Source organism: Pleurodeles waltl, chromosome 9 (assembly GCF_031143425.1).
Source record: "Pleurodeles waltl isolate 20211129_DDA chromosome 9, aPleWal1.hap1.20221129, whole genome shotgun sequence".
Taxonomy (NCBI): domain Eukaryota; kingdom Metazoa; phylum Chordata; class Amphibia; order Caudata; family Salamandridae; genus Pleurodeles; species Pleurodeles waltl.
The window spans coordinates 288,985,176-289,001,576 of NC_090448.1; the positions used below are offsets into that span (position 1 = coordinate 288,985,176).

General features: G+C 41.5%; 1 protein-coding gene across 1 annotated transcript in view; it reads right to left on the bottom strand.

Annotated features, from left to right (window-relative positions):
- Window positions 1-16,401, bottom strand: part of ACY1 (aminoacylase 1) — a 91,498-nt gene that overhangs the window by 29,556 nt on the left and 45,541 nt on the right. Inside the window, exons 7-11 of the mRNA XM_069206741.1 lie at window positions 6,804-6,893; window positions 5,528-5,584; window positions 3,805-3,878; window positions 3,114-3,163; window positions 1,750-1,894 (exon numbers count right to left, since the gene is read on the bottom strand). Of these exons, the coding sequence (XP_069062842.1) occupies window positions 1,750-1,894; window positions 3,114-3,163; window positions 3,805-3,878; window positions 5,528-5,584; window positions 6,804-6,893 (416 nt within the window). The remainder of the gene's footprint in view (window positions 1-1,749; window positions 1,895-3,113; window positions 3,164-3,804; window positions 3,879-5,527; window positions 5,585-6,803; window positions 6,894-16,401) is intronic.

A 16,401-nucleotide genomic window follows, 5' to 3' on the forward strand; every position in this document is an offset into this window, starting at 1 on the left:
CAAGAGAGAAAAAAAATAATGTGCATGCCCCTTAAATCTCACATCACATTGCACAGCACCAAAAGTTTACTTTTGAGTTTCCACCTTCGAATGGAGAGGTACTTTACATCCAAGTGAGCAAGAGGCAGGTGGAGGATCAACAGCTGAATCAACCCTGCTACTAGGATAAGGTAAGGGAGTAACAAGGACTATTTTAATGTGTAATTTTTTATATCAAGATTTGGGCCTCATTACAAGTTCAGTGAAACCTGTCCGCTGAACTTCCAACGGGGAGGTTGCCGCCACGCTGGCTACCTCCCCGCCGGACCCATTAAGAGTCTCCTGCTAGGCTGGCAGGCAGAAACCTACGTTTCCACTCACCAGTTTAGTGGGAAACAGGCTACAGCATTGTCTCCGACTCGTAATCGAGCAGGCAGCAGTGCTGTAGCCAGCAGGATGCACCAGCACCCTTGCAACGTTCACTGTCTGTGATGCAGACGGTGCTGGGCAGGGGGGCCCCCTGCACCTGTTCTCTGCCAGCCATTTCATGGTGGTGTCTCTGCCATTAAAAGACTAGCGGAGAACGAGGTCGTAATCTGCATGCAGCACTGCCCTGGTGGATTAGGATCTTCACAATCACCAGGAGTAATGCTTTTCTATTTATAAGATATGAAGACAAGTTATTAGCTCAATTTTCAGGCAATGTGTACTCATTTCAGAGCGATGTGAATAATTTAATCTATTTTTGAGAGTTTATACGTTTATTACCTTCATGTTTAGTTTTTTTTTTATACCATTTCAATGATGATTATGTGATGTTGCTTGTGTCAACCACACTGCTGCAGTATTCCTCTAAGAATCCGTGGGTTTCAGAAAGAAATCCAAAAGAAACTACATCAATTAGAAACAGCAATGCAAAAAGGAACAATAGACCATACCAGGGAGAGTATTGGGTAAAATGGTGTAACACTCCAGTTGGAGACAAAATTTAAACAAAAAGCTGCCCTCAATCCAAAAAAACTTGGCCAAGAAATGAGTAAACTGCAGCACTAAAAGGCTTTCAATGCTTTGGGCCTCGCAACAATACTTTGAGGAATCATGGATCCTACCGCAGGAGGGTGCAGTGTGCCTGGAGTAGGGTCCATGTGATCTGTTTGCCCCCTCAAAGGCATACAGATTATAATCCTATGCATAGGTGGCACACAACAGGTTCACCTCTCACCAGCTACTTTGCCCCATACAGGTGTCCTGTTATACTATGTGTAGGTGCAACACCTCCATGCAAATGATGAAATGCCCACTTGGGATCCTGCTGGGACACATTTTTCCCCCGGGGCAATCCACATTATGACATAACATTAACAACAAAGATAACATATTTATAATGTAACTAAACAATTGAGACAGACTCTCAAAGTAGTGATAGAAAGAGTGGTTTGAATGTCAGTGGAGAGAACTAAGAATCCAATAAGGGAAAAGGGAGTTTCAGAAGAAGAGAAGGGAGGTACTATAAATGCACAGAAGGGAGAAGAAAAGGGGAAACAGGAAGAGGCTACACGAGCAAGCAGGCAGAGGCCACAAGAATAAAGGAAGACAACTAAAGATGTAAGGGGAAAGTCAAAGAAAAAAATCCAAACCAAACACTTTAGCAGAGAGAAGAGATAAGATCACAAAAACAGGTTGATGAGAGTTGGGCGATGTGAATAAGCCCATATTTCATCTCTAAGCTTACACACACACACACACACACACCTTGCATGCACACACTACCTTTAAATCCACAGTGGGTGGAATCCGGAGGTCAAAGGCTGCTGCCATCTCTGAAGGTATGACATTATAGGCCACACCCCCACTGAGTTTAGTCATGTTTACAGTTGTAACATCCCCCAATGTGAGGCGGGGGTCTGACTCTAACCTGAAAGGGATTGAAAGTTTCTAGAATTACCACTATGTTCAAACCGGACATTTCATAATATTAACTGTACATGTTTACTGAGATCAGAGGATACAATTTCTCACACTAGTTCAAGCAACTGATCCACAACCTAAGATTATAGAAGACAAGACATCTAGAAGGAGCTGATGCCTAACATAATGTATGTATTAACAAACAGGAAATTCAGTGCTTTTCCATTGTCACAAAGAATCTGATAATTAGTGTGATTTTTTAAATAACAAGAATTGTCTCTTGGAAAACAAATAAAAACTTCCAGAAGCAGCTTGCCGATTCAAAGACTGAACCAAAACTTACCAACCTTACTTAGATCTCAAAGCATCAAGATGTTACAACAATTGATGAAAAAAGGCACCACACAGCCAAGTGACAAGTTCTACAGTCCGAATGGCATGGGGGAGAAGGACAACATCATAACCAGTAATGATAAAACACAGAACATGAGAGCCCATTAAAAGAAATAGTAAATTGTGACTATATCCAAGTACATGAAGTGTACTTCTGGAAATGTCATGTGACTTCTCCACAGAGCTCCTATTCATTGTGCATAATTACACACAGGAGGAAACTGAGCCTGCTCTGTGCATATGCAAACATTTTTCTGTTTTCCACATGGAAAAAAATGTTCTCTGTGGAGAAAGTCCAGGATCTATATCTGGGAGTGATCTGTTCTTTCTTCATTCTGAAAGGGAAGTTACTCCAACTGTTGCCTATAGTAAATTTCTGACCATTTCCAGGATGGAAAAGGGCCATATAATAGTTTGGGAATGCTCACAAACCTATGAGTTTGTGGATATTCTTGAACGTCTATCCTAACCAAGGCTTAACCTCCCACCTTTTGGTGGGATTTCCTACTACAGCTTTCCTCATACTCATGGTGGAGAAATCCACAGAAGTACAACCTTTTACACCTGTCTAGGATGGTTTTGGGAATGCCTGACAGGCACAAATTAAGTCATTTACAACTGTAAATATGTATTGCTAAAAATACTTTTGTGATCTGGCCTCGTGACTTTTACCATTTTTTCTTCACAGCTAACATTACAAGGCACTCTTATTCACGGAAACTCCATCTGACATCATTCAGCATCTAGGATGATTTGTTTTTTCATTCACTTTGCCTATCCCTATTGCTTGACAGATGAGTGTTAGAAAGACATAGAAATTTTCTGCTTGTTACCTTTGTTTTTCTTTACCCCGAAATTCCATAAAGCTGTTGATGACTTTATACTGTGGGTTGACAGAAGGAAACATTTTTAGCGTTTGAGACAAGAGGGAGCACTCTTATACACTGACTATTATTGTACAGAATTTTAGCAACAAAATCTGAGAAAAACACATTTAATGTGGCATTGCCTTTATATTATTCAGTGGTTGTTCAAGACGCTGAGAGTTGTTCTTTGAAAATACCCTTGCACTCATTTCCTGTGCTATGCTGAATCAGAAATGAGAAGCTCTGATCACCTAAACCAGAGATTTGTGAGGTATTTAAAGAGGACTTATGTTAAAAAAAAAAAAAAAAATTTATATATATATATATATATATATATATATATATATATATATATATATATATATATATACACACACATATACACACACACAGCATCAAGTACTCTTTGTCCAATTCTGCCCCATCAACAATAATCAAAAAGATTTTAGCACGGACCTTTGCTCGAAGATGTCTGTCTGACTATTAGGCAACTTGTGGCACCATTCACCATAATGCCAGTTTCATCATGGGGAAGAGGTGGAATGGTTAACATGTGATGCCCAGTATGTTTTTCCTATGTTGGTTTAATTCTGCAAATAATGACATTGTCCGCTCAACAAGGATTGAAGTTATTTCCTACATCACAGAACCTTCTTACCAGCTTCTCTGCAGCTGTATTCTCAATGAAACGGGAGCCGTGGCCAGGGTTCCCCACACAGTGCACAGTCAGCCCTGTGGGGAGAGACACAGGAAGTAAGAGGTGATGAGTAAGAAGACTGCCCGAGAGACAGACACCAGAAAATTTGAACGTACTCCCCTTGATCTAAAAACAAACTACATGAAAGTGGGTGGGCCTCATATGGAGGAATAGATGGAAACATGAAGCATAGTGTAAAAGATCTAGTGCTAGGGCATCAGCAACAAAATTCTAGCACTTCTCGTTACTCTGTCTTGTGCAACCTTACTTTACACCTCCAGCATCAGACACTGGCTAAGCACTGGAGATGGAGAATGGTGAAAGATTGACTTCTTGTGATGCAGAACGTCAGCAGCTATCATTACAGAACATTACCTGAATGGTTTACCTATCACTTTCTAACTCATAAGCCAGCCATTTCCTACTCCCTCAGTAGTCTCCATTCTGCACCTGAATTTGTATCTGAAAATCTGCATCTCACTCCTGGAATTACTTTTTCTCAGTAACTTAGCTGTCACCAATTACCCCACAAGAAATCATGGCATTCTAAAAATGTACTCTCAATATATAGGTTGGTTGTACATTTTGGTGTACAAGTGTGTTCCTCTCACATGATCTGATGTTCCACTTTATGATTCTTGGAAGGAGTTTTTATGTTTTAGATTCACGTCCATGAGATGCAAACATGTCTCTTGTATTTCGTATACACTGCCCCACTATCCTATAAAACAGTCCTTCAACTTTACATTTTAAAGTCATTGAATTGTTTTGATACAAGCTTTCATTCTTGTAAGGCAATCAAAAGACGCCTGGTTGGAACACATTCATGGTTACTGAAAATGATTTGTGGAAACAACAGTCGTTGTTAAGGTTAAGCTGTAAATCAGCCAATCTGCGGGCAAGGCAAAGAACTAGAAGCAGTTCAAAACCCACCCTTAATTGAGCAAAGCCAAAAAGGCATGCCTTACAAGGCCTCAGACGGGCACTGATTACTAAATTGCCTAAGTGGCCTTCTGGACTTTGTTGAGCCCATGATCCTCACCCATAAATTTATGCACAGAAATAAGTTATGAATACTTACTGACAATTGTAAATACATTTCAGGATGCATTCTTCCTGCTAGTAAGGGACTAATCTAGAACTCAGCAGAATGGTACTCAGACAAAAATGCGGCACATGTCCCACCCGCGATATTATAAGAACCACTGGCTATAATAATAATTGAACACATGGGACATGCACCACTTTTTGCCTCAGTACCCTGTCTGCCAAACTAAATGAAAATGAACCAGTATATATTTTTGGTATAATTGTGTTATGCTGAACACCTTGATATTTGTTTTATTGAAAGAAAATCAGTCATTGCTGCATAATATGCATTTGAAATGTTCGATTATTGTTAGGAACCACAGGCTTCAGTGTATTCATTTCCATGTGTGAACAGTACTTTCAATTTAATATGGAAGGTATTACTGGCCTGCTGCACCGATGAAATTCAAGAGGTTTAAGGGACATATGATTTGCATTTTTTAACCCATGACACATTAAGTTGCAAACAATTCGACTTTCACAGAAAGTGTTTTATCTTAAAATGACATTTTTCAGTTCCACTATTGAAAACTATATTATCTCTGCTCTGTAAGCAAGCCACACTGAACTTGAGGTTTTTAGGTATGATACTTACACCATATAGACTTTTCTCCATAAAACACTGTAAACTGGTCTGAAGGGTTTGCCAGGCCTGTAGACGTAAATTAAAGAATTACTGCTCAAGAGAAATAGGAAGCCTCAAAAGTATCGATTTAAGACAAACATCACGGTCATGATGAACAGCTTGTCAAAAATTGTACAGGAAATCCCAAAAGAAAAATCTACTTTACAGACTTAAACCATCCCTCTTCTCTTCTCTCTTCAGTTTAAATCTGATTATTAATCAGTAAACTCTGCATTAAGTGGCTTTTAGGTTACATGCAGTCAGGGGTAATTTCACTGTCCTCTATCTGAAAGACACAACAATTCTAGTGGAATGCACCACTGATCAGACTATCCTGTATTTAATAGCACTCCTCACACTGAAGCCCATCATCCAGGACGTAAGTGGTGGGGTGAGAAAGGAAATACACCAACTTATTCATAAGATACTCAAGGAATGTTTGTTTAACTCACTTACAGGTTCCTGTCTAATTCCCTAAATTAATGTATCATAATGGTCCATAAATGAAAATCTGGCCTACTTGCAGCAAAAGGATTCATATTCCCCATTATGTGGGTGGGGTTGGGGGGAGGTTTAAAGTGTTTGATGCCAACTTGTCGTAGGCATCAAGATGTGTTGTTTTACATGAACCAACTCGTTTTAGATCGGTTGGATATATGGCACTGTATGCCACTGGACAGCTGTAGGTGCAGGGTTTGTACCAAGGAATCATAGTCGGTATAACATGCCTCACGTAACTGTTTTGCATTTACAGAGGAAAGATACCAGCATAGCTAATAAAATTTCAAACTGAGGATAAAACAAGTAATCGACCTTCCATTTCTAGCAAAGTTAATATTTTATTCTTTAACAGGAATATACTGTTTAATACACTGTAATTTTTTTAAGATATTCACAAAGGTTGAGAACACAAAGTTACCACAACGGCTAATAAGTTCCCGCTTTATAACAGAACTGATAGAGATTTACGGGAGTCCAGGAATAGCAAACATGCACTAAGGCCTTTTGTTGTGGTAGTAAGAAAACGGTCTGATGGCAGGAGTGACGTTCTGAGCTGTGGTTGGCTCCTCAGGTCTCAGATTTGTTAAGAGGCCTCATTGTGTTAAGCGAGGAAGAGTGCGGGGGCATAGGAAAACAGAACAAACCAATTGCAACTTCTTGTTTTGACCCATAAGAACTACAAAAACGAATTTTCTAAACATTTTTTAGATTCTAGCCACTCATAATGAGAAAGATTAAAGCTTACCTTCGTCTAGCGCGAATCCCACATTCAGAGACTTGAACTCGGGCTTCTTTACAAAAACTGCCATACCACTGTACCCTCCAATCTCCTCATCTAGCATCAGAAAAGTGTGAGGTTAATTTAGCGGATAAGTGAGTCACTGCAGCTGACAAGGGATGTAGGTTTAGGCTGCATGTTTGTAGGGAGCAGGTCCGAGGGTGGCGGGTTGGGTGTGGGGCAGGGGAAGGACAGTCTTGTGGGGTGATTTGTAACCTCACAAAAGAAGGAATTTTAACATGACCATCAATAGAACATTTGCAGGCTATTATATATTCAATGGACCGTCTGATTGAGTTTCATTTCAATTTTTATCACAGTATTTTATCATAGTAAATCCAGGAATGCAATACTCTTGCCTAGCCCAGTACCATGCTTTCTCAATTTAATTTGCGCATATGTAACGTTTCGCCATACAGCCATACTACCACACGCTGACCCTGCAGATTTGTTTTCTGGATGTGAGACATATCCGTGAAAATTCAGCATTGTGCACAAATAAAAACAACAAAAGTGAAATAAATAAATAGCAAAAGTGAAATATTTACTCAAGCACTCCTACGTTAAAGAACTGGCATAATTAAATGTTCCACATAAGAAAAAAATAACTCCTTTATTTCGCCCAGTCATGCACAAATATTCTCAATCCCATGTTGGACTACTATGCTAAGGGAGATACAGGAACGGAAGACTGGAAGAGAGAAAGGCAAGAGTAAAACAGCAGAACAAACTAGCTCTGGGAAAATAGTATTGAAGAAAGCCTGGGGATACAGAAGTAACAGATGGCAATAAAATGTTGATGAGAAGTAATTAATAAACTTAGGATAAATCATAAAGTTAATTCTGAATCCTAAATCTTGATGTGTTTGAAGTCAAAGGCTAGTCTTAAGGCTATCAGGACGTAACCACAGATAAGCTTACATGTTATGTTGTTTATCTTATTTTAATTTCATTTGTTGGGCGTACTATCAACAAGGGTCTCCAGGCACTTGATGAAAGTGGGTCCATATACTTGTAGGCAAGAGGAAATCAGGAAAGATGAAAATGCGGGTTTAAAATGTCAGGATTTGAGAGCGCTTCTCAACCTGATAAGTGACTGTCACATACAACAGAGCAGGCAAGAAGTTCCAGAGTTTTGCCACGCAAATCGAAAACTGCAACCCCTACCTGGTGCTTACAAAACCTAGGAACAGATAATAAATCTGCTGAGGCAGAGCGAAGAGCCCTCTTGAGGCAGCATCTGTTAAAACAAAACAACTTTCAATAAAGGTAGGATAATCCTATGAGAGTGTCTCATGCAGTGAGCAAAGAATCTGGAAGATAATCGCAATCGAATGTAAATTCTACACGAGAGGTGCCGGGGGATACCAATACTAACCTGGGTCCAGTGTTTTGAACCACCTGCAGTTTATTAATCAAACATATCTGTTGCAACACTATCACCCATTCCTTCATACTGACATGACACGCTCAGGAGACTGAGTGGTAGCTGCAACATAGCTCTGCCTCACTGACAGATAGAACTGGACACAAAAGTGACCGTCATAGCTCAAATGCACACCTGAGCATTGGTTGGAAACACTGGCTCAAAGGATAAAAATATATGCTTCCGCCAATGAAACAATGACAACACAGAAGCTTATCCCACATTAGGTGGGTTCCTGCTTGATGCAGAAAATCCAACATAAACACAAAATAGAAGGCAAGTATGGACAATGCTACCCACAAACAGGCAAGTAATACTCTCTCACATACTCGAGAAAGATACCGAATGCTGTGCTCTCACCAAATAGGCTCAGCATTTCAGTAGTAGCGCAAGCTTCCATCAAATTCAAAACAGCTACAGCAGACCAGTCGCAAATCAAGTGCCCTTTCCTTTGTAACAGAGTAGGTACAGCTCAGTCAAAGCAAAATATTCCTTCTCGCAGGGAAAACACACAGCACAACAGCAGCAGTGGAAGGTTTGCCTATCCTGTATTTGGATGGTGTAGAGAAGGCCCATTGCAGTTGGAAACAGTAGCAGAAACGTCATGACCGGAGTAGCAAGCAGGAAGGACATGGAACAAAAAAAAAAAAAGCCTTAAGGACAACAACTGGGCAGAGAGCCTGCTGCTGCATCCGAGCATCCTTGTTAAAGGGTGAGGCATGGGTATGGACTGCAGGCCTCAGTCTGAGCAGGGCCGATGGCACAGTACTATAAGACAGTAGCTGAGGATTCACCACTGGGCAATCATATTCGAAAGGATGAACATTGTCTCTACTGTCTGCCTGTGGCTAGAAGGAGAAAGCTGGCCTCCAAATGGCTGTATGTCTTCAACGGTATTTCGGACCAACAAGAAGATAAAACAAGCATTTTCAATGCAACGGGTCTCGCATTTGTTCGAGGTAGAGCTATTAGCGTTGTGAAGCAAATAAATGCAGCGCGATTGCGCTATGTAAAATGCAGCGAGATCACGATGCGTGGAAAAGAAACAGATAAAGTAGTCCGAACTCCAGGCTGAAAACATCGAGCCTCGTATGTTTTTGGTACTTTACCGGTGCTGTGTAGGTTTGCTAAACACCGGAAAAGGCATGACGTATGCATGCCTTTCACAAATGAAAGCAAGCGGATTTTGAAAGGCAAGCCCACGAACCACTGTAAGTGACTGACGTGGCATGGGCGTGGTTTTAAGCCCAAAGAGAGATTACAGAATGGGCGAAGCACTTTGTGCTCGCCCATAAAAAGTAGATAGGATCCAGCTGCTTAGTGGAGAGTGGATGCTCTAATAAACACCGGGGTAACAGGATGCAGATCATGACAAGGAGATGCTGGGAACTTTGCTGACAGGAACAAATAGGACACAAACATATGGGTGACTAACAAGCAGGGATCAAGGGAGTGGAAAAAAAGGCTTTAAGCACCACGTGTGGGAAGGGGGGGGAGAAAATAGGGTTTTGTCAAGTGGTATAGACGCGGATAGGGGTAAAGGAGGTAGACAGATTAAGGGGACAGATTGCCAGTAAAGTCAATCTGTTGTGCCCTGTAATGTTTGGACTGCCACTTCTGAGTATTTCTCAACAAAAAGATGCGGTATCATCGGACAGCATATCCACTTTCAGAGCAGTATTTGAAAAAAGAGCAACAATTCACAGCCATTTCAAAGAAAAGGGCACTTCGCCATCCATGCAAAGAAGTAGAAAGACTCAAATGGCAAAATGAGATATATTGATAGATCCAGTTACTTACTACCATCTAGCCCATTATAGAAATGTATGAACTCCAATAGATTTCTTCTAGACACATTAAAAAAAAATTAAAAATATAACTGGGCACATAGAATACATTCAAGGATGTTAATGTGGGCAGGTTACTGCTTCACAATGGATAATCAACACTTACAGAGAGCGAGAGAGAAGATAAAAAAAAAGGTAAAATAAATTTTCCGAAAACAAATTATTTCCTCAATGTAAGCAGGAGAGAAAACTACCTTAAAAGCTTCAAGACTTCATAACATAATAATATATTATGTATAGCTGAAAAATGAACGTCCACTCCTTGTAGAGTCCTGCCGCTGAATCACAGATGTTTGTTACCCACCTAAAAAGATACTTATTTTATTGAGCTCAAAGGATGAAAGTTTGGGTGGACCTGCCATGATCTGAACCTGACACGATAATATCAAAATGCAGTTTACTGGAGTAAATGCGTTAATCCAATGAGTCACTTCTAGAGCCACCTCATCAACTACGCCCATTCGAGAATCTCAGATGATGCTTCAGATAACCATCCTGCTACTAAGTATATCCTAGGGGGCTGATTAAATCTTGCAGACTGAAAAACAATTTAATTAAAATGCAGCGTCACTGCCATATCTGGTAGGACTGGCTAAATAGCCACCTCTTCCGAAGTAGATGCTGTGGTTTGTGTGCAGCAAGTTAAAATGAAAGCTCCCGACAAGACTTACCTGTGTCTGTTGCCAATAGGCCTTCTACGGCCATTATAGGGGAGCCTGCAAGGTTAAAATGTCATGCCCTCTAGGGAGTGAAGCTCATCATTGTTCTCTGACCGGGGAGGGCAGCGCTTTCATCCACTGCTCTGCTCTTTTTGCACTGAAAGGAGTAGGCGATCTCTCACTGCTCGCGTTGCGCAGCACCTTACACCTCACCTCATCCTCCATTCGGAGTTGCCCACTTTAGAATTCCACTGGAGCTTCTTCTCATCCTTCAAGACGCGCTGCTATTGGTGATCAGCTATTCACAGCTTCCACTGCTCTACCTCCTCCAGGGTACACCAGCTACTTGGTACAGGAACATGTAGGTACAGTGGTAGAATACTGCAGATAGGGACCATCCGTGATGGGCCTAGAGGTGTCCTCACTAAATCACCAGTGCTCTTTAGAAGCTGAAACTACAGGGGAGGGAGGAGTCACACACTAATTCGCTTTCTTTTACTTGGTGCCCTGTGGGGACAAACGTGAAAACTGATCACATGCGCGTGGCTCAAATTACACATCACAAACAACTAATCAGTTACATTAGAATAAACGGAAAAAAGGGCCTAAAGACAAATATTACCCGGATGTTTAACTTCCTGGCTGCCTCTTCTCTTCAAAGAACTGTGAGAGCACATTAATGTAACGTGCTTGCCCATGCAGATGGCGGCCAGTATGTGAAGGAGTTGCATCTGTACTGTCAGAGGATCCATTCTAAAGACACTAAGTTCTTTCGTACCTGCCTATCTTAAAATCTTGAATGTTCAGAATTACCCAAGGCCTGCCAGACATATCCTTTGGCAAGAACTGAAAATATCATTAACAAGCATTTGCAATGCAATGGGTCTCGCGTTTGCTCGAGTTAGAGCTATTAGCGTTGTAAATTCCTAACTGGACTTCTCTTGCCACATAAATTGAAAATGAAAAGGAAAACAGTTGACATAAGCGAGCCAATTCAAAGTGCCAGGGCCACCATGAGTGTGGGTGTGAAGAAGACAATAAAGGGAAAATAAGTTTGCTCGCACTCATACTTATTGGTAAAAGTGCACTTATCCATGTAACAGGGTCGATGGCCAAGGCGGTAAAACTGCCACAAGGGGGAACAAACCTAAAGCATTTACCAATGATAAAGGATTTTTGGAAGGCAAGCCAATTAACAAGTGATAGTGATGGGCATGCGGTGGGCATCGTTAAAAGTCCATAGATAGATTACAACAGGCCAAAGCACTTCACTCTCAACCTAAAAAGGATGACGCTTGTGGACTGTGGCACGCTAAAAAAGGAAGTGTGTGTCAGAGAGGACACTAGGCACCGCCTGAGCATCCACTGGCCAGTTGTTCTGCACTGCTCCACTCCTGAAGAAAAGATCGGTACAAAGCATGGATGTGTCATGCAAGGCCAAGAAGAAACAGCATGGTCTATTTTAACGTGCCTACAGGTATATTTGTGCATGAAGATTTTCTCTCGCTGCACAAATGTAATCCCTTGTGCTCTGCTTTCACATCGCTGTAAAGTACCTCTGCAAGTGATGTCAACTCTCATTGAAAATTAGGTCTAAGAAGCATAGATGTGCACGAGGTTGACAACAGTGTGTGTGTAAAGGTGTTGGTGCAGGCGGAAGTAAAAACAGGACAGTACATTTACACTGAGCCCTTAAGAGAGACTTAGGCCCTCATTTCAACCGCCGCCCGCCAAGGTTGAACCACCAAACAGCCGCCTATGCGGCCGCAAACCCACCGGCCGCATTTCAACATCCCCGCTGGGCCAGCAGGCAGAAACAGAGTTTCCGCCCGCCGGCCCAGTGGGGATGTGGGCCGTAACATTGCAGCTAATGTGGCGGTGCAGCAGCACCCGTCGCGCTTTCCACTGTCTGTCAAGCAGACAGTGGAAATCACGATGGGGCTGTGCGAGTCCCCTTACCGCCAGCCTTTCCATGGCGGTGTCTACCGCCATGGAAAGGCTGGTGGTAAGGGGAGTCAAAATCCCCAGGGTAGCGCTCACAGATTGCGACCGCCGGGACAGCCATGGTCAAAATGTGGCATTTCGTACCACCAGTAAAATGAGGCCCTTAATCTCACCCTTTGACACACTATTCACTTCAAATAGATAGGTTTCCTTTTTAAAAATGTATAATACTGTTCTTCAGGAGACTGTTTACTCTCCTGATGAATTGCAATGTTGAGCATAAAATGCACTTAGAATTACAGACTCCATGAACACAATCTCGTAAGAGTTAAATATATGCGAAATAAAATACTCAAATGGACAGGAATCAAATATGAACCAACGAAATATAAATTGGCACTAAATATAAATACATTTTAAAACTTTCTTGACTACTTAATTAAAATATAATGTGAATATCCATTACAGAGTAATTCATTCTTGATTGTACTATATCCGACTCAGGAAGCAGGATTTTGCCTAGCTGTAAAGATAGCCCAGACACCAGCCGAGGCATGCCAACCCGGGAGAGGCACACCTTGACAGAGGCAAATTTGTGACTTAAGTATGCTTCAAGAGTTCCACTTAACCCTTGTGACGGACAGTACCACGATGAGAGGTTTTTTTGTTTTTGTTTTTTAAAAGAGAAAATGCAGCAAGTTCTTGTTACAACAGAAAGGCTTCCTTCTGTGATTTGGTAGCTCTTGCAATGACTGGTAGGATGACTTTCTTTACGAAAGTATAATTTGCCAACATAATGCTCAGTGCAGGAGCGTTCTGGTCCTCAGATGACTTTTGAAATTGCGATTGGAGGACTCAGTTCTTTCATTTTAAGATACAGAGCTGTTCATAGAAACACTTTTTGTTCAATCGTATCCATCATTTCTGAACTGATAGGAGAGGTAGAGCATTGAGTGTAGGAGCTGTGACCGCATATATTTAGGTAAAGATATATGCCAGAACCTTGGTTTGAGGCAGGAGGGATACTGAATAGGATTTAAGAAGAGTAGTGGCTTGAATGCGATTTAGGTTCCTTACCTTCTCAAAGGTGGTTGCTGTATTCAGATGAGCTAATTTTGACAAGAAAGTGCCCGTCATTGAGAAGTGGATAAGGGTGGGGTCCAGCCAAGGCAGGAATTGGTGCTTCGTAAAGGTGACACTGAAGTCAGAATGAAGAGCAGATTGAGGCTATGTCCAACGTCATAAATGGGTGTGCGCAAAGACTATTAAAAACTCACTGCTAATAGCGCCTAGGCATGGAGTAGAAGGTCGTTCTCTTCCTCCCCCAGACTGCTCTACTGATGCTCCACAGGTTGCACTACTTCCTCTGAATTTTATGGGATTCCGGTCCATTGACGGGACCCAAGCTTGGGAAGAGCGGACATTTGTATCTTTTTCACTCCTGTAGCAAAAGGCGGATTGGAAGAAAGTTTCTACTTCAGTGCACACCAGGTTACAACAAGTATTAAATAGCATTCCATGTACGTTTTGCAGGCATCAAAGCAAATACTTTTCCGCTCTCTTGCAGAGTGCACCACATCTCCTTTCCCCCTCTAAAAGATAACCAAGAAATACTTAACACAAGAAAACCTAAAAACAAAATGGCATTCCAAGGAGAAAAACGTGTCCTATATAGTTGACCTATTAAATCCCAAATCCTTCTCCTACCCTCATAACGAGCGGGTTGGTTAATGTCAAATCAGGCTCAAACAGCATTAGTACCTGTATTGATACTTTGAGTTCTGTAGTCATTTGGTAAGGACATGCAATTTTTTGCTGCTCTATTTGAGACAGTTAATACTTGGTGAAGTTTGCCTGGAGGAAAAGATAGTAAAGATGGAAAACACGGCTTTAACTTGAGGCCAAATGGAGAGTAAATGTTGCTTTTTTACAGATATCCTTGTTACTGCTGTTGCTATTTAGTGTACATTATTACATTGTTGTGGACAGTGATGCACTTGGGCCACAGAAGGTACAGGCAAGACGAAATGTATCATGAAGATGGGAGGGTTATAACAGAATAAACAAATGCTCTTTTCTTAATTCTCTTAATCCTCCTCCCTCTGATTTATGATTTTGAATTTGGCTTTGGTGAGGGGTATTTATTACGTGCACCTGATGCAAAAATTGATGTTCTGACTCTAGAGTGCGAGTATAAGAGAAGAGGCCCGGTGAGCCTGAATTGGTTTTAGGGCCTGATTTAGACTGTAGTGGACGGGTTAATCTGTCACATATGCAACAGTCCACTCCTCCCAATTAAAAGTGCATTATATTCATGGCACTTGTTATAAGGCAGACAGGATATCCTTCACGTTTGTGATGGAGTAACCTATCCAACAATTTCTAAATTAGGCCTTTAGTCTGATAAATGCTCTCATTCCGGGATGTCAGCGCTCATTAAACAGGACAACACAAGTCAAACTGGGACATGCTTGTTGGTATCCACCACACAGAGAGCGGGTTTATTAAACACAACCTGCTGGCGTCTCATTTTTAAACTAGTTTTTAAAACCACATATGCACTGGATTTTCCATTCATATCAAGATGTTTTTCTTTTTCTCTACTCACCAGTAATCTTTCTGGTGGAGCAATCCTTCATTCACAGTAATTAGGTAAATATGCAGAAGCACCTTTAGGATTCATTTTACTGTCCCACGCCAGCACTCTCCGAATGCCTGATGCAGCTTGCTTGATAAGCCTTCTTTGGTGCCTTCATGATACTCATGCGCGTTGTAGTAATTGGGGCCACACACTGAGTTGTACGAGTTGAACAACACAAAGTTTATTCTTTAAAGATAAATGCGATCCTCCTCCCGAGCAGCCAAACGTCAACTGACTCATTCAGAACAAACGCCAACCCAGCAATCTAACAGAACACAGATGCTAGAATAAACACAGTGAATATAACACGCATCTTACTCCAGAGCTACCCGGAAGTGTATTTAAAGTATCATGATGATTTAGGGTACGGCCTTTCAAGCAGTATGGGTTTCATCCTACTAGGTTCCCATTATGCCTTAAAAACATGCATGTGTTCTCGCTGAGATAATCAGTCGCAGCTCTCCCACATTTTCACCCATAAGTTTCACCTTAATATACTATCCATGCCAAAAACCTTTAATGCCATAGAGCGCCCTGCTCGTATAGTTTTCTTACCTCTAGTCTTCTATGTCCAACATGTCCTTTAATGCTGGATTAGATATACTTCCACTTAAGAAATTGTGGTCTTCTTAGTTTCATGCTACCCAGTTCTGAGTTAGAGTACTTTCTTACTTTCCAAATAACAATTTAGTACTTGCCTTCCTTCCCTGCACCGGCGTTCCTTCCCTGTTTTACTACTAAATGGTGTACTTAACATATTGCCACGAGTCCTTATACTTGGTCCTTGCCCTTATACTGTCCACTCTTCCAAGCTGCTAATCCTCTCAGCATTCTTCTCCCTCTGTTGGGAATAAATTCAGAAGGCCAATACAGATGGTCCTATAATGGTCCTATAACAGAACTGCCAGTGTACCAAGAGCCAGCCACCCTCCTATTAAGGCCCCGATAGCACTTTGATGTGTCACCGTAAAACAGACTGCTGCTCTGGAAGAACTACTGAAACGTTTGTATAGAAGTTCCTGCCCTTCAGTTCTTTCTCTGAGGCACT